At 37.6% G+C, this 26,901-nt stretch overlaps 2 protein-coding genes across 2 annotated transcripts; one reads left to right on the forward strand and one right to left on the reverse strand.

Annotated features, from left to right (window-relative positions):
- Positions 1-4,605: 4,605 nt before the first annotated feature.
- Positions 4,606-20,836, reverse strand: LOC123880691 (E3 ubiquitin-protein ligase UHRF1-like). The gene is made up of 18 exons (XM_045928951.1): positions 20,665-20,836; positions 20,494-20,507; positions 18,842-18,995; positions 17,727-17,892; positions 17,387-17,579; positions 16,929-17,066; positions 15,643-15,845; positions 15,038-15,138; positions 14,294-14,498; positions 13,335-13,423; positions 12,539-12,623; positions 11,541-11,667; positions 10,645-10,794; positions 9,162-9,300; positions 8,151-8,730; positions 7,633-7,769; positions 6,535-6,633; positions 4,606-6,023 (listed from the first exon to the last, which is right to left on the reverse strand). Exons 1-18 carry the CDS (start codon positions 20,692-20,694, stop codon positions 5,874-5,876), a joined length of 2,760 nt encoding a protein of 919 aa, XP_045784907.1. The 5' UTR covers positions 20,695-20,836; the 3' UTR covers positions 4,606-5,873.
- A 48-nt stretch (positions 20,837-20,884) lies between these two features.
- On the forward strand, positions 20,885-25,374 carry LOC123880710. Its single transcript, XM_045928997.1, has 6 exons — positions 20,885-21,036; positions 21,124-21,216; positions 21,971-22,058; positions 22,265-22,500; positions 24,070-24,205; positions 25,168-25,374. The coding sequence occupies exons 1-6, from the start codon at positions 20,971-20,973 to the stop codon at positions 25,317-25,319; spliced, it is 771 nt and encodes a 256-aa protein (XP_045784953.1). The 5' UTR covers positions 20,885-20,970; the 3' UTR covers positions 25,320-25,374.
- The last annotated feature ends 1,527 nt before the right edge of the window (positions 25,375-26,901 follow it).

Raw genomic sequence — 26,901 nt, forward strand, 5'->3', positions numbered from 1 at the left:
AATGTGATTTTAAATAAAAGATTTATTTATTTAAATAGCTTTTAAAAACTCTAGTTTTGTAAAGCAAAATGTTATACATTTCATGCATACAATCTTTGCATTTTAACTTAAATTTACATTTAACTTGTAATTCCACCTTCACAGTATCAATACTATGGCCGTAGCCAGGAATCGATTTCGGGAGAGGTTTTATCAGGGCCGGAACTGAATGAATCCTGTCATGAGGAAAATAACATTCGCTCAACTTTATGGGCTAATTACCTGGTTAGTGGAATTTCGCCTTTCAATTTGACAGTGAGATAAAATACAACAATAAAAAAGCGCGAGCGCAGTGAGCGTAAGTGTTTTTGGTTCAATTACAGAAAGAATTAAAGTGAAAGGGAAACGAGTTTAGCCATAGCAAGATTTTATTTTTAAAGCTCCCTATCCATACTAATATTACAAATACGACAGTATATCTATTTGCCTATCTATTTGTTACCCTTTCACGGCCCATCTTCTTTACCAAAATTTTGGTACTTACTATTCAGAGGTAACTTGCATCCCAGACATAAACTTTTTAGCCCGGAAAATCCCCCACGGAATTTTTAAAACTCTAAATTCATGCAAACGAAATTGCGGGGCTTACACCAAGTAATACAAATTCAAAGCGCGAGTGAAGTGAGCGCGAAATGTTTGATATATTTCCAAAAAAAAATTGGTAAGCAAATGCAAGAAATAGTGTAAGTATTATTTTAGGCTTAGGTTTTTGACGGCTTCCCAGGCGCAGTCGCCATTTCTAAATTTCTGGTCTGGTGGGAGGCTTCGGTCATGGCTAGTTATATGGTTAGTATGGCCCTAATGGCCAAGAAATTAGACTGCATCATCACTTACCACTAGAAAAGATTAAAGTCACGGGCTAACTTGTATAAAAAAAGGCTAACATCCTCAAACCAAGCCCCGCCGCCTTGGCTACGACCATGATCAATATCGAGTGGGTTTCGGCTACGCATTGCCGCAAAAGGAAAATATTCTTTCTACTGGACATAACGTCAGTGTTCGGTTTCGCCAGCCAAGTGCGAGTCAGACTCACGCACCGAGGGTTCCGATTCGGGTATTTTTTTCGGCATTTTACACGAGAAATCAAAAACTGTTATGCATTAAAAAAAATATGCATAAAAATAAATAAAAATCTGTTTTAGAATGAACAGGTAAAGCCCTTTCATATGATAACCCACTTGATATATGTAGTTATCTTACTTTGAAAATTGAAAATACTAATATTTGTTCATGAACACATGACAGACGGATAGAAGGACAGATGGACAGACGGACAGACGGAAAGACAGACAGACTAATAGACAACGAAGTGATCCTATAAGAGTTCTTTTTGCTTTTGAGTTACGGAACCCTAAAAATATTTAGTTTTATTTGCCCCGTATTTTATTTTCATAATTACCGGTTTCTCTATCCTGACATACGGGGTAACCAGTAAAATACGGGGCCTCTGGCAACCCTATTCGGAAAACACTGTCACATTCAAGTTAATGTCAAATATTTTGTTTTCAATTACAGAAAGCTGCATCAATCATTATTACAATATTTTCTTTGTTGTGATTGGCTGAATTTTTGAGTTTCAGCCAATAAACAGACTGTTTGCCAATTAAACGTCATAACAATATAAATGCCAGAAAGTTTAACCAAATAAAACAAACTTAATGAGAACCTAGTGAGAATGCAAACGGCACACAATTTATAATACATATTATGTTAGTCGTATATAATAGATATTATAGTAGTCGTTCACTTTGGTAATAGTCAGATTGTCATCAGTAAAATTGATATTGGTCGATGTATCGTAAATTATTGTTTCGGTGACAAATATTTTTATTATCTATTTATCTTTGAACAGAATGGAATAGAATGAAATGGAATGGAATACAATGATAAATTTTTATTCCTGTAAACTTTTAGGTAAACTTCAAAGTGTTTTTGGATGGTCAGAAAAATTTACCACTGGTTCGGAATGCCGTTCCTACGTTTTCTAGGGTTTCGTATCTCAAAATGAAAAACGGAACTCTTATAGGATCACTTTGTTGTCTATCTCTCTGTCTGTCGTGTGTGTCAAGAAAACCTCTAGGGTACTTCCCGTTGACTCAAAACCATGAAATTTGGCAGGTAACCTAACTGCGTAATTTTGGGTAGTTTTTTTAATCGATAAAGAAAGTTTGCGACATTGTTCAATAAAAAATTTGGATTCCAACTCCTCAATCCTGATGTTGCAGGGGACCTGACTACTAAAGCTAATGGGATTTAAAAAGTGTCGATTATTAATTGATATTGAAGGTATCTATACCAAGTAAACACTTTGTCGTTGACCTCAACCCTGATGCTGTAAGAAATTGCATTCCTAAATCCTGGTGATCCCTCGGGATTTGAAAAGGATAATCCGTTTAAATATTCTTACGTGATACAGAAACAAGTTGCATCCCGGGGACGGGCTATTACGGAGAGGCAACTTTTGTTCTGGGAAATGAAAGGATCGGGATTTTTAAAAACCTAAATCCACGCGAGCGAAGCTGCGGGCATTAGCTAGTTGTAAATATATTTAGAAGCTACTATAAGATAATAGATAAGGTACTTATTTCCTTATATTTTTATTGTATGGCAGCGCGCGGTTTTAAATTATAAATTGCACGTCCTGTCCTTTTCTGTAATACATTTTTTTCTCAATATCTACCGCTTTATCTCATAGCAAGAGTCCGTAAGACATAATACAGTGAAAATAGGCAAAATATACAATTTTTGCAGTTTCCACGTCAGTACCTGTCGAATTTTTCTAACAGTGTAAGCAGCAGAGCTGAGTTTACCATCAAGTGTTGATATGTGGGTGTTCCATAGAAGCTTTGCATCTAACATTATACCGAGAAACACGGGGTTCTCCTTTATTTTCAACATATGATTATTTATCAATGAATTTATGTCATTTAAGGTCCTGGTATTGGGCAGTGTGAATTCAACACACTTAGATTTCTTTGCATTTGGAAGTAAATTCTTAGCAATAAATCAGAGAGTGACCTGTGATATGGCATTACATATAGTATACATTGTCAAAAATTATAATATTAAAGCTGTGCGTATTGCGTGAGGAATAGGTTGCAAGAGAGTTGCAACTTGCAGGGTTTGATGCATACGCTATTGCCAGCAAACATGAGACATATTTTTATCTACAGGCAACGTCTGAGTAGGTAACGCATACGTCTAACGCAAGTTGAAATGTATTTAGTTAGACCTATCGACAAGTTTGGAGTCGGGTGCAGTCTAAATGTGGCCCGTGTGTTTAGACTGTCCGTTTCTGTCAGTTTCACGTGTCGTCCCCCGCACTTCACCACCCCGCTTGCACAAATCGAGACAGCACGAAATTTTCAAGATTTCTGGGTGTAATTTCTGGTTTTCGTAGTTCCCACATAATTATAACAATATAAAATATATAACGATAATTTTTTTACTACATAATATTCATTAAATTTTCTAGGTCTGTGGTTTTTCCAAATTTCATTAAATTGCTTCGTTGTCTAGAAAAACGAGCACAAAGTTGGGCCTTTTTTTAAAGAAAAATACAAATCTTTGAGCCCCTGTAATTTTAAAACTACATATTTTTAGAAAAATCTAAAACACCACAGACACAGATATTAGTTTCTAGACTATGTCTGCAAAATTTCATGGACTTTGGTTGCTTAATATTCAAATGAAATGGGAACTACGATTGTATGGAGTAAGTGACGGAGAGAGCTCTGTTAATCACCTGATCAATATTTTATAATGTAGGTAACCTAGTATATTATTTCGGGTAGATACCTTAAATAAGTACCTACATACATTATGTATATTAAAATAATAGTTAACCAAATCAAAGATGATTCCTATATATATGTAGACCACCTACATTAAAAAAATATACATAATATATAAATAAATAATAATCTAAATGCAAACATTTTAATGTTTAATGTAATTTTTAAATAAATAGTTTAATGTAACAAACATGTTTAATTTCCTTTCCTCCTGCCCTCCGGTTTAAGCTGTGCATTGATAGACCAGTCAGTTAGCTGTTCCCTTTATATGAATATAAGGATTTTTATTAGGATTTAATAGGAAAGGAACTTATTTAAAAATCAAAATGCTATATTTATTCAAATATTTATTAAAAATATGCATTCAATATAATACCAATTTTTAATTACAAACTTCGAAAAAAGTATTATATCCGCCATTGAAAGAAATTAAATAACAAACTTTACAGTTATAATAATAAAATAACAAAAACATAAATTGGTATTTATTTAAAGGGGCATGAGACGGGCCTGCCCGCGAAATTCAAATTTAATTTGGTTTTTCGCTATTTGTAAACTAATACGACAACGTAGCCTACGTTTGGCCTATGGCATTTTAATTGCGCCAATGGCAGTATCATTCTCACAGGTTTATATAAAAATCTTTACTTGAAAGGGTCAAGTTTAAGAAATTAGCTCTAATATAGACTATAACTCACAAATTAGTCGATACTAGAGCTAAGTTCTTAAACTGGACCCTTTCAAGTAAAGATTTTTATATAAACCTGTGAGAATGATACTGCCATTGGCGCAATTAAAATGCCATAAGCCTACGTTGACGTACTAGTTTACAAATAGCGAAAAACCAAATCAAATTTGAATTTCGCGGGCAGACCCGTCGCATCCACCAAAAGGTCGACGTGCAACCTTTCCTACCGGTCTGTATCCGCCATTGAAATTGGTTCAAACATCTAAAATAATATGTTATCTATAAACGTAGGGGTTCCTGTGCGTATGAGAGCTACACATGCCAACTACGTACGTCACAAACCATGCATTTTGTCTTCAGAGCGACCATCAAGGACCTAGGGCAAGGAGAATTGATGGCCGATTTTTTGTCGACAAAAAATGAAGTATATAGATTGCAATATTGAAACATACATCTTACAAAAAGTCTATGATAAAAGTCGGCGGCCCGATTATATCGGACCAAAAAAAGTGTGAATGGGCGGAGCGCCTTAACGTTAAGCGATACAACAAAGACATAACACTAATATATTAAGTGCTCGTAGCTTCATACGCAACAAAGATAATTTATTATTTATAAACTAAAAAAATACTATCATCTCTCACAATTACTATCACTTCTAAAAGTTATATGCGACTTATAAAATATGTGGTAATACTGTACACGCATATTATTCGGCTCCTGCCAGCCTAACAGAGCCTCTAGTCTATGCTTTGTACTATCAAATGCTTAAAATACGTTATAACAACATAAAACCAAGTTATAAGTTTGAAAAATTATTGCAATAATTAAAACATAAATATCAATATCAATTATTACAGAAATGATAATTATCATTTGTTGAATTCTAACATAATATACTTACATTTATTGCAATACTTAAAACATAAATTATATCATTTTCACCTCACTAGCTCAAAAAGGGCGGCTTTGCTGTGGAAAACCAGTGAGCAAAAGTCGTTTTAATTTTTTAATAAAATGTCTCAAGAAAAGTTCAAAACTTTTTCTCACTGAGAGTGCAAAAACGACTTTTGCTCACTGGTTTTAGACAGCAAAGGTGCCCTTTTTTAACTAGTGAGGTGAAAAGTTGTATGTATCACAAATAGTAAAATTGGAACATAAACAATTGTTTCTATATTAAAAACATAATCATAACTAAGGTAACTTCAATTCAAGTGTCTACTTTGACGGCTAAGTCACGTATAAATAAAATGGAAACAACACAATAAAATTATTAGTTTAGGCCAACGCCCAGTTACACCAGGGTTGTATTATAAGTATAAAGCCTTGTTTCGGCCACGGCGGCACTTGTCCTACTTCTGTCCCGCGTCATAGCCCGGCAGGATGGTGCGGAGCGCGGTCCGGAGCTGCGCGTTGCTAGTGGGCTCGAAGCCGGACAACTTCTGTCGGCAGTACGGACAGGATTTTGAATCCATCACCTTGAATGCCCTCTTCATGCACGACTGTAACAATAATTAATGATTTTAAGCTTAATTCGTGGTTAAACGACATTTTATATTGTGGACTAGATGATGCCCGCAGCTTCACCCGCGTGGATTGGTCAGATCCCGTGCAGCATCAGGATTGAGGAGTTGGAATCCAAATTTTTTATAGAACAACTAGAGAATGCCCGCGGCTTCGCCCGCTTGGATTTTGTTTTTTTTTTAATCCCGTAGGAACTCTTCAATTTTCTGAGTCCGTACCAAATTTCATTAAAATCTGTTCAGTGGTTGGGCCGTGAAAACGTAGCAGACAGACAGACACACTTTCGCATTTATAATATTAAGTATGGATGTCGCAAAGTTAATCACATAATGACAGGAGTTCTCTTGGTATAATAATGCGGTGGGCTCCCAGATCCTTCCGCATACTAGGAGAACGAAATTTCGATTCTTAGGTTTTTACAGTTATTATGAGATGTTAGTGATAATAACCTATAATAACTGCCGCTAGGGGAGAGAAAAATATACTCACCAAACAGAAGTTGTGCAGACACGGTGTGGTGACGGGGGAAACGGCCAGCCCCTGGCAAATGATGCAACGGAACACTTGCATCACATGCTCTATGAGCTCCTGAAACGAACGAATATATTTAGAGCTCAACCGTCGGATAGTGTCTAAGGCGCAATGTACATCGACAGAGCCGAGACGCGACGTCTTCCATAATAATAAAAATTCCTCAGTGGCGTCGATTCTGACGTTTTCACCTTTTACTTTTTAATATAGCTAGAAAGGACGGAAATGAATTTTAAATTCCATTCCATTCCATGCGTCCACTGCTGGACATAAGCCTTTCCAAGAGCGCGCCACCAAACACAGTCCTCCGCTTTGGTCGTATTTTGTTTTAGGGCACTCTACAAAATATTACATCAGCATAAAACATCATGACTGACACCTAATGTCACGAGGTTTGACAGTTCTGGTTCTAGGTTCGTCTGTCCTTTTCTTTATTACATTGGTAAGAAAAAGATGCGAATAACCCTAAAATTTAGTTGCGCTCAGAATCAATAGGTACCAGTATCTGTGTTTGGGTCACAGAATTTTATTTATGTACCTTTCAACTTAATCGATCTTGTAGATTCGGAGTAAATTGGCTGTAACAGACGGAAAGATATACGAGTGATCCTCCATTCCAATTTTTACATTCGAAAGTACGGAATTCTAATTTATTGATAAAATTGTCCTCGGTATTCTTACACTTACGTCAAGTCGCATATTTTACCAAATTCATTAAGACTTATCACTACCCATAACTATTATAAATGCGAAAGTGTGTTTGTCTGTTCATTTGTCCTTCAATGACGTCGCAACGGAGATTTTTAAAAAGATAAATCACAGGCACGGTCTTAGTTACGCGCGTTAACCCCTAACACACTGGGTTACGCATATGTCCATGCTTTACGCAAGCGGTGTACCATGTTTCATACAGTTCTATACATTACAACGCAATGGTACGCGCTACGTTTATGCTTACGCAGCCTGTGTAAACGAGCTATTAATCAAGAAATAAGGGTTGCATTTGTTTGTTCTTATATTTTTATTGAATTTCACTTCTGGTATGTTAATATGTACCTTTTTGGTGTGTTGGTCGCAGATCTCGAGGCACTCTGCCCACAGCTTGGCGTTCTGTTCGTCCGCTCTGATCGCCTTCAGCTCGCTCGCTGTTAGCTTCGTCAGCGCGTTTTCCTTGTCAGAGTTCGAGTTGGAATCTAAAAGCAGTACATCATTGCTCCTTGACATCCCTACTATTACAAATATCTATTCTATTCTAATGTGTTTTGAAACTGTTGAACCACCTATTTCTGTCGTGTATCTAAATACATATATAATAAAAAAAGATTCTGACGAATTGAGAACCTCCTCCTTTTTGAAGTCGGTTAAAAAGAAAGGGTGGCTGAATGACAGATCTATCAACCCACAGCTCAAACTATTGGACGGTTGGGCATTGGGAAATTTGGCACGCAGGTGGCTATTACGAGGTAGTCGCTAAGGATTACCTCATAACAGCATAGAAGTACTCCCAAGGGAGTAAAATAGGAACGGAAAAAGTTGTGGAAATAAGCTACTTTGCAATAAATAAAAATACCTACCTTCATTGAAAGATATCTTGGGCTTTTTCGTGACTGGAGAGAATGTGAGCTTTGTCTGAGTTCGGTTGTCTCCGGGAGAATTTTTTCGTTTCCTCGTTTTCTTCACGCCGCTAACACTTTGCTGCAAACTTTCGTCTGCAGCTTGGCTTACAGCAAAGCCAAGTTTAACTTTCTTTTTACATGAGTCTGAATTCCCATCAGATTTGTCCAGAGAGTTGTCGAGTAATACGTCGATTTTCTTTACAGACTTTTCGTTGCTGTCTATAGTTTCCTTTTTAGGGGATTTCTTGCTAATTTTGATCGAGTCTTCGCTACCTTCAGAACTGTCCGTATCGTCCTCACTAGAGGAAATCTTGCGTCTTTTGCCCGAAGTTTTGCTCGCACCATTTGTCTTCTTGCTTGTCTGTTTGCTTTTGCTTCCATTAATGGATTTTTTGCCTTTGCATATTGGTTGGTGGTTACTTTCGAGCAGTGCCGGTTTTGTTGAACTGGATGGAACATTTTTCATGTCTTTTGGCTTGTTTTTCTGTTGTTTCAGTTTCAGTTTCTGGGCTTCGGCTTCTAAATAGCCATCAGGGTACTGGAATGATAATACTTAATTATTTACACTATATTTTAACAGTAGTTTGTGAAAATGTTGCATAATAGGGGTTATTAAGCGATTTAATGTATTATAGAAGCAGGCGTTATTTTGCGGAAGTCCATGATAGCAGGAGATGTAGAGATTCTCCTGAGGATGTTCCAGTGTCGGTGCGAAACGCGCGTCGAGTGGTGTTGGGATTTGTGTGTGGTGCTGCGTGGTGGTGGTACGTGTGGCTTGCTTGGTGGCTGGCTTTTCCTGCATGTTTATCAGTGGGAGGGCGGGTGGTGCATTTCGCGTGCTGCATGTTGCACCATACAGATTTCGTTGGTTGGCGGATTATAGCAAATTAAGCTTTTGGTTCCTTGTATAAGCGATTTAAATTATATCACATGAGGGTGCAATTTGGCAATGCTGCGCGGTACACTTACGACAATAGTGAACTGTTTCGCGCCTGGCTCCCAGGGCGCGGGGCTGGGGTCATCCCTCCGCAGCAAATACTTGTACACGCGGAACCCTGACAAACCTTTTTCCGGATAGTACTTCACCACTTTGTAGATGCCATCATATCTGAAAACAAAAATTACACATGTTACTCAAACAATCTGAAAAGCTAAAGTTTTCGACCCACTATCAACAGATTAAACATATGTCCTTCCATTTACCCCTGTTTACATTTACCCCAGCGGGCTGGAGTTCGTCCTACACTGCGGTACGCGGTCTCCTCCAGAACATGTCTGCCCCATCGGCCGTCGGTTCTACGACAGACATGAGCTACCCATTGCCACTTCATCTTGCTAATCCTTTGAGCTATTTTGTGGATGAAGTCAACTGTCAGTGTCCACGTTTCCACTCTATACGTCGTTCACAGGTAGAACACACACAATAGTTTTTGATTTATCGTCGAAAATGTCGAAAAAAAAAATCCGAGTACGGAACACTCGGTGCGCGAGTCTGACTCGAACCTGGCCGGTTTTTTATATGTATTTAAAAATATTCAGAACTAGCTAATGCCCGCAGCTTCGCCCGCGTGGATTTAGGATCTGAAATCCCGTGGGAACTTTTGTATTCCCCGGGATGCAACGTGTTTCTGTACCACATAAAAACATTTAAACGGATGATCCTTTAAAAATCCCGAGGGATCACCAGGATTTAGGAATGCAATTCCTTACAGCATCAGGGCAGAGGAGTTGGGTCCTCGAGGTCAACGACAAAGTCTTTACTTGGTACAGATACCTTCAATATCAATCAATTTATAACCGACAGTTTCTAAATCCCATCAGTAGTGATGGTGAGGTCCCCTGCAGCTTCAGGATTGAGGAGTTGGAATCCAATTTTTTTATGAAGCAATGTCACGAAGTTCCTCTATCGATTAAAAATAAATTACGCAAATCGGTTCAGAAATCTCGGAGATTTCGGTGTACATAGGTAGAAAAACACAACTCCCTTTTTGAAAGTCGGTTAAAAAAGTAGCCTATGTTGCCCCCGGTCAATCCTCTACCTACTTGAACCGTCAAAATCGGTTCGAAGATTAGCCTTTTCAAACAGACAGACAGACAGACAAAAATTTTAAAAACGTGGATTCAGTGTTGGTATCGTTCAAATAACCATATGAGCTTAATATGTGGTAGTTATTTCGAAATTACAGACAGACACTCCAATTTTATTTATTAATATATATTATATATATAATATTAGTATAGATATATTTTTTTTTTTCAAAGAATATTAGCCATGTTAAATGACTAATATTCCCCTTTCCTCTCCAACTAAGCGTCAGACTTGTGCTAGGAGTAGGTCCGACAATAGTGCAACGGGCGGGGTTTGAACCGTCGACCTTTCGGTTTTCAGTCCACTCCTTTACCGGTTGAGCTATTGAGGCTCAATAGCTCAACCGGTAAAGATCATATTCACCTTATGCCTTCGAGCGGTGCGTACTTCGGGAACGCCTTGCGCATCTTGTAGGAGCGCATGACCCGCACGGGTTTCCCTTGCCGCCAGTTGTCGCCCGCGTCGCCGCCGTTTTCATTAACTGACTTTGCAGCGCAGTTGCGAGCTAACGCCCTGAAATAATTCAGTTTTATCGTTTGTTTCCTGTCACATAACCTAAATATCTTCATAGAGTACATGGGCCTTTCTAGCCAAGCGCGCTTCTCCCTAGATTTTATGTTTGCTGTTTATTAAGCATCGTCGACAAACGCAAACTACTTAAATCATGAAGACGCCTAATTGCTATATCGGCCGAGATTTGTATAGTAATAATAATAATAATTTCTCAACCTGTCGCCCTGACCCCCGGCCGCTTGGTCTCCCCGCAGGGGTGTAATATGGGTGTAATCCTCCGCCCGGTACAAATATGTATTTATGTAACGTATATGTAGGTTGTGTATGTGTGTAAGTATATTATATCCTTTGGCTTTTATATATATATATATCTCTATTTTGTAACCGGGCGTGAGAGTAAGTTCTATATTAATAATAAATAGGCTTTATTGTTTTCTTATTGCAAGTTACGTAAACATGTGTTATTAATTATATCTATAAAATAAAAAAACTAACAAATAACAATAGGCCGCAAACTCAGCATGACCGAACATTGATAGCAATGCTCAGCGCTGGTTTTCAGTTTGCTCCAAAAAATATTGATTAATAAAATAAAAATAGTACTTTTCTCTCGTTTGTGCGGAAGCAAGTAACAAATGATTACAAGAAAAAGTTACAGACAGCAATATAGCTTTCGCTACCTCGTGAGCTCGTACCCGTTGTCTACGTCGTCTTCGTACCCACTTATTAGCAAACAACAGTCTCACCGGTTCTCGCGGGTGAACTTCTGATCGCAAGACTGCTCCGCTGTGCGCTTGTTGCCGGACAGGTCCCGGCCGCCGCTACCCGTGTATGTGAACTCGACCCCGTGGTCCACGTCGTCTTCGTACCCACCTAATATAAAACAATAGAACTCAGTGTAAGCATCACTCAAAAACGCAGGTATTGAAGTAAACTTGCACGGGGACACAGGCGACGATGCGTAGAGGTTTATGGCCGATTCACACTATTGCGTATGCAGCACGTACACATGCGTAGTGACGCGCGTAAACCCGATGACGTCTACGTGAACGTTCACGCCACGCAAGCGGTATGCCATGTTTCAAACAGTACCATACATTACAGCGCAATTGTACGCGCTACGTCTACGCAACGCTCACGCAGCCTGTGTGAACAGCCTTGATTTTTTTTTCACATCTAATTGGAATGGCAGTGCCACTTACACTAACTAGATGATTAAAATCAATTATTATACAAACGACATGTTGGTAGATGTTCCCTAAATGTCATGAACTGTGCAGTTGTCAATTTTTACAAAACTCTTATAACACAAAAGGCCCGCGCAGACAAGGGTCTTATTGTCCCGGAGGACTAAACCCCTCATATTTTACTACGGTGTTCCGCCGTACTATTAGTCCATCGTATGGCTTATGAGTTGAATAGAATAGAATAGAATATATTTTTATTCAAGTAAACTTTTAAGAGTGCTTTTGAATCGTCAAAATAATTTACCGCTGGTTCGGAATGCCGTTCCTACGGAGAAGAACCAGCAAGAAACTCGGCGGTTGCTCTTTTCAAATGTTCAATTTACAATAAATAGCCATACTATACAAGCAATTGTAGCCCCGCGCATTGCTGGAGCAAATCAAATCCATGCTTTTTTGTCATTTACATAATTATTGTAGTTCTTTGTGACCCATTTTTCAATTTTTGTCCTCCCCGGACAAAAGTCCCTCGTCCACGCAGACTGTACATCAGTACTTACCTGACAATACTATGCTGAAAGCACCGATTGCATCTCGGCCGTGTATTCCGGACACACTGGGTCTGTGCAGTCCAGTTTCTGATAGCTGGCAATACAAGAAATTTCATCATCATCATCATTATAAAGTACGGCCCACTACTAAGAATGAGAAGGGTTTAGCGATAGTACGCCACGTAGGCCAGTGGAAGACATGTCACTTTAGAGCATGCGTTCTGTGAAACCAAACGTCATTTAGTGACTATTTCGAGATGTCAATGTCAATATACTTGTATGATTGTATTACACATTGTCTGTGGTACGTAATATGTGGTGATATGCTTTAACTTTGTGTACAGTGCTGTGCTGGTCTTTTTTGGATGTTATTCCTTTTATTATTCTACATTTACTACAATTCACAGATGTACTCGCTGCTTTAGAGTTACTTTACACACCTTTTCTTCATTTTTTACTAGTTTCATGATAAACTGCATATAACCTAGAATCATTTTGTGACTTAAACTGCGTAGATTTAATGAAAAACCGCATGTTCTAGAGGCGTTAAAGCCTATATTATAAAACAGCAACAAAATGCTGCAAATGCATAGATATGTACAAATGGCATAATAATAACTGTAAACAGACTTTTGATATACGGGTCACAGTTCCATAGACATTTTGATGTTTTTCTTTTTTTCACAGTTTCGCGACCTAAAGTCACGAGGTTTGACAGTTCTAAATTAAATTAGGTTCGTCTGTCCATCTTTTATTACATTGGTAAGAAAGGGATGGGAATACCAGTGCCCTTAAAGCGTCTTACCTGCATGCGGTATCGCCAAATCATTCCCACTTCCATGCCCGGAATGGGACCAAAGTGATCAGCTGGCATATCACTGTCTTTCGTTTTACCTGAAACAATTATTTATTCATTATCAGCATCTCAAGGCTCACGTGGCCGGTCCACTACTGAGCAGTCTAAGTGCTTACCCGGGATCGGTCCTTGTACTTCCCCAACGGGAGGCCGAAGATCCATAGGAGAACCAGACAACGGGGCAAGAAGAAGACGCCTACCGGTTAATGATGATGATGATGTACAATGTACATTGTACATATTAGGGATGTTATGGATATATAATTTCGGATCCGGATATGGATATGGATATTGGTAAAAAATAATATCGGTTTCGGTTACGGTTATGGATATTAAATTATTTCGGATTATCCGATAGTTTCGGTTACGGATATTAATTTTTTAAGGAACTGTAAAATGTGAACTGATGAAGGTGTCGCATTCCAGCGGAGTGCACAGTTAATTCGTACGAGTGTAGTATTTAGTTAGACTCCGCCCTATCCGAAACTATCCAAAACTTTTATTACGGATTCAGTTACGGTTACGGATATTTTTTTATTTCGGATATCTGATAGTTTCGGTTACGGATATGGATATCCATAACAACACTAGTACATATGTCAGTAATAATGCCATTGCCTACCACTATTTTTAAATTTATAGACTCGCGCTTGACTGCAATCAGACCTGATAGCAAGTGATGATGCAGCCTGGTTTTATTATTCACTCTTGACTTGAAGGTACGTATATTAAAAGTGGAGGGGAAACTGACGCCGGAAGGACGTTCTATATACTAGTGGTTCGAATTAGAAACGGGGAGGCAACTCGCTTCGTACTTCGTACTAGGGGGGCAGAGCTTGACGATGCCTTGCGGTACGATAGTAGAAAGGTGAAGGGAGAACCAAGTGAAGTGGAGAAGAAGTACATACCGACACAGGCCATCCCGCGTCCCCAGTCTCGCGTGGTCTCCGAGCCGGTGGTCTTCTTGGCCTGTCTCGCGGCTCCTGGAGCCACCACGTCGTTGGGGTCTCGTCTACACGAGTCGCAGTACCAATCCTCGACTGGTATAGCTTCCAAAGCTGGTTTCAGGCATTTCAGGTGAAATCCGTTGTCACATTCGTCGCAGAGTATTATCTGGACAATCATATTATACTATAATTATATGTAAAAAATAGAGTAAGTAGTTGACGAATTTCTGAATGAAAAGGTTGCATGGAAACAGTCGGCTTTGCGTTCAGCAGCGCTACATTAGGCTTAGTATTAGGATACTACTGGCAACCTGCATGCCCAAGAGTTCTTTATCTGTCTGTCTTTCTGTCTATTGTGATTATTCTGCCTGTTTGTCTGTCTGCTAGCTTTTCACGCCCCAACAGATTTACCGATTTTGATCAAATTTAATACAACTTTAGCTTACATCCCAGGGGCGGATATAGGCTACCTTTATCCCAGAAAATTAAAGAGTTACCATGGAATTTTTAAAAGCCCATAAGTTTATACGAAATTCGGTACAGAGATAGCTTGTATCCGGAAATTGGCATAGGCAACTTTTTATCCCGGTAAGTTAAATACATAGTTCCCACGGCATTATAAAAAATGTAAACCCACGCGGACGAAGTCGCGGGCATCATCTAGTTATAACATGAATTGGAAAGTTGATAATGAAAATATCTTACTTCCCCGGGCGAGTCTTTGGAAGCGCACACATAACAGCCACAACGTCTGCAGGGCCTGCTTTCGTCATCACCACACTTTTTACAATGAATTGGCTGCCTTCCTGTAATACACATAAGGTACCATTATTATTTAGGCAAAGATATTATAAGCGGTGATATCGTAGTGGACAAGACTTGGTCTCCCATTCAGGAGATTGGGGGCTCCATCCTGGGCATGCACACGGATGGATTTTAAGCAATTAAATATCACTTGCTTTAACGGTGAAGGAAAGCATAGTGAGGAAACCTGCATGCCTGGGAGTTCTTCACAACGATCTCAACAGTGTGTGAAGCCTGCCCATCTGCACTGGGGCAGCGTGTGGAAGCTACTGCCAAACCCTTTTTATTCTGAAAGGAGACCCATATTCAGTAGTGAGCCCATGATGAGTTGCTCAGGATAAGGGTATTCCATTTTTCCATATTATTGGATAAGAAGGGTATTCCAAACCATAGTGGTAGATTGAGTGACAATTCAAAGCAGTTGTAAACATTCATTTTCATTGTCTCTATAAAAATAATAAAACTGTACCAAACAATAAATTAAAAAAGATTATAGTCGTACATACTTTTTGGCGGTGGCACTGCAATACTTTGATTATACTCCTCTGTTCTCCTTGACAAAGGCACTGGCTCTTCTATAGCAAATACTTTATCTTTCACTACAGTGCTTGTATTATTTTGAGGCACTGATTCTGGTCCCAAGTATATTGTTCCCGTCAACTCATAGGTTTTTCGATGTTTCTTTATTTCATCTACTTTAAAATCATACCTATGAACAAATTAAGTAACTATTGATAAAATTGAAATAATTAATAAAGGTTAGAATCTCATTGTTAGTTCGCGGTAAGTACTAGCGATGGGCGATTGTGGCAAAAAAATAGTCGAATGAATTGAACAATTAACTGTCAATTTATTCTTTTTTAACCCCCGACCCAAAAAGAGGGGTGTTATAAGTTTGACGTGTGTATCTGTGTATCTGTCTGTGGCATCGTAGCGCCTAAACGAATGAACCAATTTTAATTTACTTTTTTTTGTTTGAAAGGTGGCTTGATCGAGAGTGTTCTTAGCTATAATCCAAAAAAATTGGTTCAGCCGTTTAAAAGTTATCAGCTATTTTCTAGTTTTCTTGTAGAAAAGAAGGTTAGATAACCCTTAGATTCATAATATTCAAGTGTCAATTGACAAATGTCAAGCTGTCAAGATGGACGTTGCCTAGATATACATAATTATTTATTTGAAAATGATTTGTCGGGGGTGTTGAAAATTTTTAATTTACACTTGTTTCTTTATTAATTAATACATATCTGAGGAGACATTACAGTTGCCCAATTCATCTCCCCAGGCTACAAATAAAACCAATTAAAGTTGATACAATCGATTGTTTAATTTTGCACCCCCGACCCAAAAAGAGGGGTGTTATAAGTTTGACCTGTGTATCTGTGTATCTGTCTGTGGCATTGTAGCTCCTAAACTAATGAACCGATTTTAATTTAGTTTTTTTTTTGTTTGAAAGGTGGCTTGATCAAGAGTGTTCTTAGCTACAATCCAAGAAAATCAGTTCAGCCGTTTTAAACTTATCAGCTCTTTTCTAGTTACTGTAACCTTCACTTGTCGGGGGTGCTAAAAAAATTTAATTTACACTTGTTGGATGCCGAAGTATACGAATGTGGAGCGCAAAATCCAAATAATTCGCGCATTCGCATTCGATTTTCGATTCATTTGTCCCAAGCCCGCGGGCTAGTAAGAATTTCCCATCACTAGTAAGAATTACTTGGGCACCTTTTAAGTCACTCAAGAAAAGATACATCAATTTTTAATTAAAAGATAAACAAACAAATTGATGATAGCTTACCAGTTGCCTATTTCGCCAGGATCATCAATATTATAATTTATCATTACAGTTTGTCCTATTTGTATGCTTTCAAGGTTGATTTCATTTCTTGCTCTTGGTCTAACTTCTGTCGGTTTACAAAATATCTCTTCTTCTGTACTGCAATCATTAAATAACCCTCATCATCATCTCAACTTAACACTGAACATGAGTCTCTTCTCAGAATGAGAAGGGTCTAGGACATATCTAACGCCTCAGCTGAGTGGTTCTTGGTAGACTACACACACTGCCAACATTATGGAGAATTCACAAGTATACAGGTTTCCCCACAAAGTTTTCCTTCAGAGTTAAAGCAAGTGACATTTATTGTATCCATTTTTATAAACTTCTGTCATAATACTTGTTACTAACTACATAGTATGATGATGCCAATTGATGTTCTGGTCATGAGATTATAATCTATAAGTAAAAATACTTACTCCTGATCCAATCTAACTTTTAGAAGAATGTTTTCATCAGAAATTATTTCGGGATCATTTTCTGAGAAAATGTTGTCTTTTAGTACTTCGGGATCAAAAACTATCCTCGTTATAGAGCCCTCCAACCAGTATCCACCTTCCTTTTGCTTTGTGTCAATGAAGTCTCCCACTTTATACATTGAACTAATGGCATCTGAAAGTTATATACTTGAGAGTGTTTCTTTAGAGTCACTGTGACTCTCCTAAGCCTACATAATATTATACAAACACAGATTTAAATACTATTTACAAATTATTTTTACAACTTATGTTACTACGGACCATCTTATACGAAACTAACCTTTATATTGGATGTTCTTCTTCTCAACTTGTTGGGAAGCTGTCTCATCCTCCTGACTCTTACTTTCCACATTATCTGTTTTGTCTAATGGCTGTACTCTCTCCATCAGTTGTATGACATCATTCAGTTTTATGTTATAGTCATGGAATGTATAACCATCTTCCAGCTACAAATTTGAAAATGAAGTTACATATATCCAAAATAGTTGTAATTCTATCTTCAAAAAAGGAGATTATGCAATTAACCTATATAGTAATACTATAATACTACTAGAAGTATAATTAGTGCCAGAAACCTGCACCTAGTGGCAACAAACGTTGTACAAAGTTTCAACTCAATCAAATGAAAGATGGTGAACAAATAGATAGTGAACAAACAAAAAGTCCTGTGTCAGTCATGAACAATTCGTTCATTTGACCTAGGTCTCATAAAAGTAGCAGTGATTGCAATCCTTCATTTTGAATGATCAGGTTCAACCAATCACTAAGATTGAAGAACAAAACTAAAACGTCACAGATTACAGATCATTCTAGGTACATACACTATAACAGTGCATACAAACGGTAACAATATTACAATGATTTTGAGCCACCAAATGACCAATGATGAAACGAATACTCGCAATAGAGACTTTAGTCTCATAGTCCCATTCAGGATTAAATCATTATTCATAATGAACCAGGAGCCATCATCATTGATTGAACCAAACGAACCAAATGATCAAATGACCCAAAAGATCCGGGTTGTGGCACTAACCAATACTATATAACATATAACGAATCGTAGACAATGAACGATTGACACAGGACTACAAAATGAAGTATACATATAAAGGAGATATTCTGTCTTTTAGTTCAGGTCATGAGTGTAATAATATCCGGCCAGTGTTAAGGTTATGGTCGTTACGCACAGGACATCATATAGCCGCTTCGATATATCTGACAATGTCGTTAATTTAGTTAAGGAATACATTCCTCGACTTGTCGAGTTAGCACAATTTAGTGTAATAATTGGATAAATAGAAGCGGGAATTTGACTCGAGCATTCTATTATTGCTCTTATTGGTGCTTTTACAATAAACAAATGTTTTGCTTGGTGCCTGCTGAGGAACTCACCAATTTTCCACCGTATATTAACCGTTGTAACTTTGGCTCCACTTTGAATGTTTCTTCAATAACTCTTCTGAATTGCTCGATCTTAGTTAGTTTGGATTCAACCACGAGTATAGCGTCGGGGTATCCGAAAAACCGCACTCGAACATGCATTTTTCTAATATTGAATCAAGATTAAAACTATCTAAGTAACCGTCGTTGTATTTTGCTAATCATTTACCGATGACCAGTGTCTCGAACACCGACCAGAAACAAAAGGTCTCGAAAGCCCGAAACCACCCCGAAACCCCGCCAAAAATCGAAGTCGATATGACATCTGACAGCTGTCACGAAACGACAGACAACAGGCACAGTCACAGAATTAGTGGCGAGGAAGATAGAGTTTGGCCATTATGAAAAAGATGACACTCGGCTTTTTTCCAAACTTTTTAGTGGGCAAACCTAAAACTTCGATCAACGTCAGCCATTTCTTATGTAAGAATGACAATTTAATTTTGATACTTGGTTTAAATTCGTAACAGATATTAATATTAATCATGTTGTCTAAAACCATGTCTCTTATTAGCACATAGTTAGCTCTTATTATATTACGATTGTAAGCGATACGATATTACATCATTGGTTATGATTTGTGATTTTAACACAAAAAATGTTTTCTTTGACTATAAAACTGGAAGATGTATTGATGAGGTCTAAAAACTTAGAGGTTTGTAAAACCGTATATATATGTGAAAACATATTTATGCTGTAAAATGTAAATTAACATTAAAAAAATTAAATAATTGCAAGTATCAAATTGAGTTATTCAAATCTTTCCACTATAAGTTTGGGGATGAATTTGCCAAAATATGAGCCTTGGGTCTTGTCGGACGGGTGATAATTTTTAACCGACTTCCAAAAAAGGAGGAGGTTCTCAATTCGTCGGAATCTTTTTTTTTATGTATGTTCCCCGATTACTCAAAGACCCCTGGACTGATTAGGATTTTTTTTTGTTTGAAAGGGTATACTGTGCAGGTGGTCCCATATAAAGGTGAAGATCTGATGAATATCTTCGGAGATGGAGAACAGAACTCCTCAATGGATAGGAGCAAATTGCTCGCGATCAGTGTAATAGCTTAGTAAACAGTAGGGGTTTAACTGGGCATAAGTTAAAACTCTACTTATTTCACAATTTTTAGTGGCCCCACTGTACAGTGGGGCCACTAAAAATTGTGAAATAAAAAATTTAAAAAAAAATGTACCTAGGTATGAAGTCGAGCGAGCATACTAAAACAAAATTAGAAATCCAAGAGTGAAGCTCGCCCGACTTCGTACCTAGGTACATTACACGTGTAGCTAAACAAAAGTTATTTTTAACTTTTTAGTGTTTGTGGTTTTTGAAGTCGGTTTTATTTTTCTATTGAAATTTTTTTGACGTGACAACGTCTTATAATTCGATAGAGCCGGCTGCACGCACGAAAAAACATGACTCATGCGGCGTTACCTCGCTCTGAGGCGTTCCATGTGCCAACCTGCACAACCTGTACCAACCTGCGATATGGCAAGATTTTTCTTTTGATCCTTTATACACTCAATTCCTTACACTCCCTTTTGTTCATATTGGAAGATAAGGAAAAATTCATAATTAATTGATTATATCATCACCATCCACTTACTCGTTTTGGTGTGACTCGTTGGGAACCCACAATAAATTAAGATAAATCTTCCCAACGAGTCACACCCCGAATAACAGTGTGAGTCGTTGGGAATTACAATGGATAAAAAAGTTGCAACGAGTAACAGTGTGACTCGTTGGGAATTTTTTTCCCAACGAGTCACACTGTTACTCGTTTTGGTGTGACTCGTTGGGAACCCATCGCAGATTTCCTCCAGAGGTTTTCCTTCTCCGCTTTATTAAAAGCAAGTAATATTTTTATGCATAGAACGTAGGTACTTACCTTAACGAACCAATTAATATAACAAAGTTAACTTTTTATTGCAAAGCACTGCTAACTAGGTAACTACAATAATATGTAGGTAACGTAAGTACATTTGTATCAATTTTCTTATCTTAATTGAAAGTGAAATTGTTCGTTCGATTCTACATAATGCGTATTTAAAGTTAAAGTGATTGTACAAATAGACGACCCGTCATGAAAATAAATTTTATTCTCCTGATTGTGCTTGTAAAGCATGTTTGTGCTAGACACGCATCTTTAGTAAGTTTTCTCTATTGTCGTCTTTTATCTTAACTAGTATATATTTTAATTAATTTTTTAATCATTTACCTATCGCATTGTTTCAAGCATCCTGTCTTGGTAGCTCGCTCGTCCTTAGATTGGATGCCGAGCAGAGTCAACTCCCTTTATTCCGATGTGGGCGCTTGGAGTGGTAAATTTGTAAGTTTGATCATCTCAATCCATCGCCGGCCCACTACTGAGCACAATTATTGTCCAGTTCTCTGATGGTATGACTCCACTGTCGAGATTCGGCAAATGATACGTGATATCCCGATTTGTGTGGTCGGGCGCCGGGCGGCAATCGTATCGTTATACACTTACTTAGCGTTATTATTACATCATCTTAGCACAATCCAATACCAATAACCGTTAGTCTGTCATGTAGTTTTAGTAATTTAGTATTTTTTAAACCCGCATTATATAGCGTGCAAAACTTCGAGCGACCTATTTAAAGAACGTTCGTTGACCTCTAGCGTCAGTCAGATGTTTTACTTGCAATATACTGTGAACTTTAAAAATACATGAAATTTTTTCATAGTATTGTTTATGGTGTCTTATCAGTAATCATCAGTAGGTAGGTACCTGTCTTCGTTTTTGCTAGCATTTTGGTTACACCCTGTATTATTCAACACACCACAGGGAGAACTATTTGTTGCAAGAGAAGTATAAGGTACCTAGTTAGTAGTTAGTCCATAGTTCACATACGTTTGAGAACATTACAAGGACCTCATAGGCATGCAGGATTCCTCTCGATGTTATACCTACTTTATCTATAAAGCAACTTGTGATATTATTATATTTTAATAGCTAGAAACGCACATGACTCCAAATAATCAGAAGTGCGATTATTTTGCCAGTATAAGCATTTATGAATAATATGATTAAGTATAATATACTTTAATAAAATTTGCAGAGGCCAGTGATGGATGAAATTGAATCTGATGAAGCCCTAAGATTTTATCAGTTCTTGAATTATTTAGACGGAGGAAGTTTTGGAACTGGTAATGAACGTTGATCGAAATAGAAGTACATATTTTACATTTTCATGGAATTTATCTTTCACTATAACTTGTCCCCTGACGTTATCTTGGCACTTTTGCAAATCACACAATAATAAATCCACAATAAACCCTACAAAGCAATGGTGCCAATATGACGGCAGAAGACAATAAATAGTGAACAGTCTAACTAATTATAATTCCGACAGGGCCAATAGACGAATTTGTAGACGCAATGAATAGACTTGCCACATACATGAAGCAACAAAACAGTCGTGAAACGCAAGTGAGGGGAATGCGTGAGTTAGAAGCGATAAATGGAGAGAAGGGTAACAGTATAAAGACTGTGCTCGAAGTCAGTACAGTGATAATGAGAAAAAAACGCAAGTTCTTTTGCACTGGTGAAGTTAAAGAGCCTATTGTTAATAACAAAATCATATGCAAGGTGAGCTTTTTAATATAGGAATATCAGTACCCAATAGTATATCACTGTCAACTAGGTACCACCTATATTATTGAAAAAAAAAAAGTTGTAAAACTATGACCCGACTACGGAAAAATGAGACAACTTGAACCCGAGTTGGTACAAGTAAAATAAACTAATAAACAAAGTTGAAAAAACTATAATCCGACTACGGAAAAATATTTTCTTTTTGCTGTCGACAACGAGAGCAAAAAGAAAATATTCTAATTTGGTAGACAAATAAAATCATTGGGAATGCCGTCGATCAAGGATAAGAAATACGCTGTCGACAACGCACGACCACGGCATTTGTATTGAATCTCACTCAAGACGATGATAGCACTAAACACCTATCTTGTTTCTTTCTTTTTAGTTTATTTTACTTGTACCAAATCGGGTTCAAGTTGTCTCATTTTTCCGTAGTCGGGTCATAGTTTTTCAACTTTTTTTTATTTGAAACTTTTCTGTTTGATGCGACGACTAACCGAGATCTCGTGAATGGCCAATAGATGGCACTGTATGAGAAATAATAATTATAATAAAATGGGGCTTCTGTAGCTTGGTATATTTTAATAATAACTATATTTATATTTATAAACTCAGAATTTTCTCCTCTTTCGTTGGACATCCCACTCGACACAATAGCAATAAAAAAAAATATAAGACCCTCACTTTTTTGTTGTAACATCCGTCTGGCCAATTTTTTTCGTATAAAATATAGCATATGTCACCCGGGGCTTTACAATGAATCGATTGACACTTCATTCGTCAAAATCGGCCTAGTAGTTTAGGCACTACGGTGGAACACACAGAATCTGGATACAAACATACACACATACATACATACATAAATACATACATACATACATACATAGACTGCTAAAATCATAACCCTTCCTTTCGGCTTTGCCGTAGTCGGGTAAAAACCAGCCAAGTGCGAGTCAGACTCGCGCACCGAGGGTTCCGTACTCGGGTATTTTTCCGACATTTTGCGCGATAAATCAAAAACTATTAAGTATAAAAATAAATAAAAAACTGTTTTAGAATGTACTAGTAAAGCCCTTTCATATGATATCCCACTTTGTATAGATATCTTATTTTGAATTTAAAACACATTTTAAAAATATTTCAGTCAGGGATTTGATTCCGGGCACGCATTTTTCAAAGTTATGCATTTTAAGCAATTAATTAACTTTAACGGTGAAAGAAAACATCTTGAGGAACCTGCTTGCCTGAAAGTTCTCCGTAATCTCAAGGTTGTGTGGAGTCTGGCTATCCGCAGTTGACCAGCGTGGTGGACTATACTAGTGCCTACATTCTGAGAGGAGACCCATGCTCAATACTCAGTAGTGAGCCGGCAATCGGTTTAGGATGACAATGTGCTGCCCGGACTCAGTTGGTTGCATGGGCATCACGAACTGCAATCAGCACATACCGCATATCTAGTGCCACCAGCTGTTCCTGGTTGTGACGTTATGAAGCCGCCAGCCCAACTCATCAGCACTAACTCGCTGGGTCGGCGCTTGTGTGTGTAGTGCTTTTCTTTTCCAGGACAGAATATTACTTCCAATCGCCGGCACATCTTGTAGAGATGCAATCATGTATTGGCATCCAAGTTTGACAGAAGAGCACTACTGTGTTGGCGCTTTGGAGTCGAGGAGTCCAGTTCACATTATGGATATTGAAGGTGGGTAAAAAAGTTAGAGTACTTAAATGTATTATGTCTTTGTAATTAGAAATAGCTTCTTCTGGCTAATGAAAGAAGAGACTGAATCCACCCGGCAATTTAAAAAAAAATCGGAGGGCATCCCCAAAATTATAGTAAAAAAAAAATTGAATAACTCAATTTGATATTTGCAATTATTTAATATTATTTTTTATGTTTCACAGTAATGTTTTCACGAATTTAAACCAAGTATCAAAATTAAATTGTCATACTTACCGACGTCGATCGACGTTTTAGGGTTGCCATCTAAAAAGTTTGGGAAAAAACCGAGTTTCATCTTTCATTATTTATTTATTTATTTATAAAGAAGAATATTAGTTATTTTAATCATGACTAACATTCCCCTTTCCCCTCCGACTAAGCGTAAAGCTTGTGCTAGGAGTGGGTACGACAATAGTGTAACGGGTGGGGTTTGTACCGTCGCCTTCGAATTTCAGTCCGCTCCTGTAACCGTTGAGCTATTGAGGCTTGAATCTCTCCCTCAGTGATATGGCTAACGCTCGGGCTTAGAACGATAACTCAATTAGACTAACTATTTCAATAAACAAATCTACTGATATCATATAGTTAATACTGAGCATCTGATAATATTAATATAATATAACCCGACAGAACCTAAATGAATATTTATGTTTTAACATAACCTAACGAAACTTTAGATTTTGGCGCCCTTCTTCTTCGATTCGATTTTACGATTACATCGAATGTGGTTCCGAATGAAATACCACCAACCAACCAATCATCAAGTAAGGTCAAATTAGATTAGAATATAAATATTCATGTGCCCGGCCGCAGTCGTTTCCCGGGCGTTAGCCATATCACTAAGGAAGTTGGCTAACTCTCGGCTTATGCCATTTCGCTGCGACATATAAATATTATATTCATTTATATCATAAATGTTAAAGGTATTATTTTAATTGCAGGTGAAATGTTTTGCAAAGGAGACGATTATTCGAAGCGTGAATATTTGTTAGCATGTGATTTTTATGAAGATCAAGAAGCGCCTGTTGCAGATTTGCTACAGTATTATCCTGATCCTGATCCAGAAATAGCACCCAAATTGTTTAAAAAATAGATACCTAATTTTTTTTTCAAATACTTACTCAAATAAAGGGATGTGGGACTTGGGAGAGACTTATTTTACGTACAACTGAATCCGTAGTCTGTATTTACATAAATGTTGTAGGGTTTTTTATGCATTTTTATGGGTTTTATCTCTGGGTACCTCCGGGTTACCTAATATAAAATGCAAGTACAAACTTTATTACGTAGTCAAATAAGTCCATTGTAGTCAAGAATAAAATGCGCACTGTGGAGTATTCTCAGTTTAAATTAAAGATTCATAAAAATTTATAAAAGATTCATATTTAAGATAAGTCATGATTAGCATGGCTAATATTCTTTAAAAAAAAATTAAAAGTTCGAAAATTAAAATTCATTAAACTACATTAAATATATCACATGTCAAATTATAATATTACTTATAGTAAATGAACAAGTAATAGTAGATTATGCAACATGGGGATAATGTAATGTCAAGCGTCACGGGCACCTGGATAAATCCCGGGCGTAGCGAGGGTGTTGCATCTAGAATCCTGAGTGAAGCGCGGGGTTTAGGGGCGCCCAAGATAGCAATATCCCCAAGCTGCTTTTCACACCTAGCGAGACAATAAATTCAAAATCTTCGTGTACCTAGTTAGAATTTTCAATTTGAAAAGTAGGATAACGGTATCAAGTGGGGTATCAGTAAGGGTTTTACCTGTACATTCTAGAACATTTCATTTCATTTAGTTTTATATATCATAATAGTTTTTGATTTATGGTGCAAAATGTCGGAAAAAATGCCGAGTCAGAACCCTCGGTGCGCGAGTCTGACTCGCGCTTGACCGGTTTCTATATATTATTATATTAAATCATTAACGCCTGCAACTTTAACTTTATAGGTACATGGCTGCCTAAAAGTGAACGCCCACGCACTTATGTGCCGAAGGCGTCGAACGAAATGGATTTTAGAATTCTATATGAAATCTTCCGGTTCCGACGATTCGACGCGGGGAAGTGTGCGAGGTTTCATGAAATTTCATATACAGAATTCTAAAATTCGTTTCGTTTGACTCGTTCGACGCGTACGGCTCGGTTATGTGCGTGTTTATCTTAAAACATCTCTAGACTGGTGTAATGCACGTGTAATGTAATATTAGTTACCGCCGCAATTTACACATCTAAGTCACCAAAATTATGTAGTGGGGCACGTCATTTCAAAATAGACAAGCTCTACCTGTATTTGTGTTAAAAAATAAAAATTTGCATTGGCAACACTGGTTCTTGCTAACTGTGGCTCATGGAACTAGTTGTACGTAGTACTTATTAGTTCCATGCTGTGGCTTTTTCTAATATTCTGTGCTGGTTCCACAGAGTACACGTAGTGATTATAATGGTTTCATCGAATAGTACCTATGGCGTTATGTTGGCTCCCCTGTCTGTTGGGTGGTCATTGGCACCATATTCGCATGAGAAGACGCAGATTTTGTTTATTTTCATTTGATTTTCATTTCATTCATTCAGGAAAATCAAATAAAAATAAACAAAATCTGCGTCTTCTTATGCAAATATGGTGCCAATGCCAATGACTTGGACAGACAGGGGAGCCAACATAA

The sequence above is a fragment of the Maniola jurtina genome, chromosome Z (genome assembly GCF_905333055.1).
Source record: "Maniola jurtina chromosome Z, ilManJurt1.1, whole genome shotgun sequence".
Lineage (NCBI taxonomy): Eukaryota > Metazoa > Arthropoda > Insecta > Lepidoptera > Nymphalidae > Maniola > Maniola jurtina.

Coding starts and splice junctions, on each gene's coding strand:
- LOC123880691 (XM_045928951.1), bottom strand. CDS start 20,694: ATGGGTTCCCAACGAGTCACACCAAAACGA. Junction 14,499..15,037: donor CCAAAGACTCGCCCGGGGAA/GTAAGATATTTT, acceptor ATGATTGTCCAG/ATAATACTCTGCGACGAATG. Junction 8,731..9,161: donor CGAAACAGTTCACTATTGTC/GTAAGTGTACCG, acceptor TTATCATTCCAG/TACCCTGATGGCTATTTAGA.
- LOC123880710 (XM_045928997.1), top strand. CDS start 20,971: ATGAAAATAAATTTTATTCTCCTGATTGTGCTTGTAAAGCATGTTTGT. Junction 22,501..24,069: donor ATAACAAAATCATATGCAAG/GTGAGCTTTTTA, acceptor TTTCTTTTCCAG/GACAGAATATTACTTCCAAT. Junction 24,206..25,167: donor TCACATTATGGATATTGAAG/GTGGGTAAAAAA, acceptor TTTTAATTGCAG/GTGAAATGTTTTGCAAAGGA.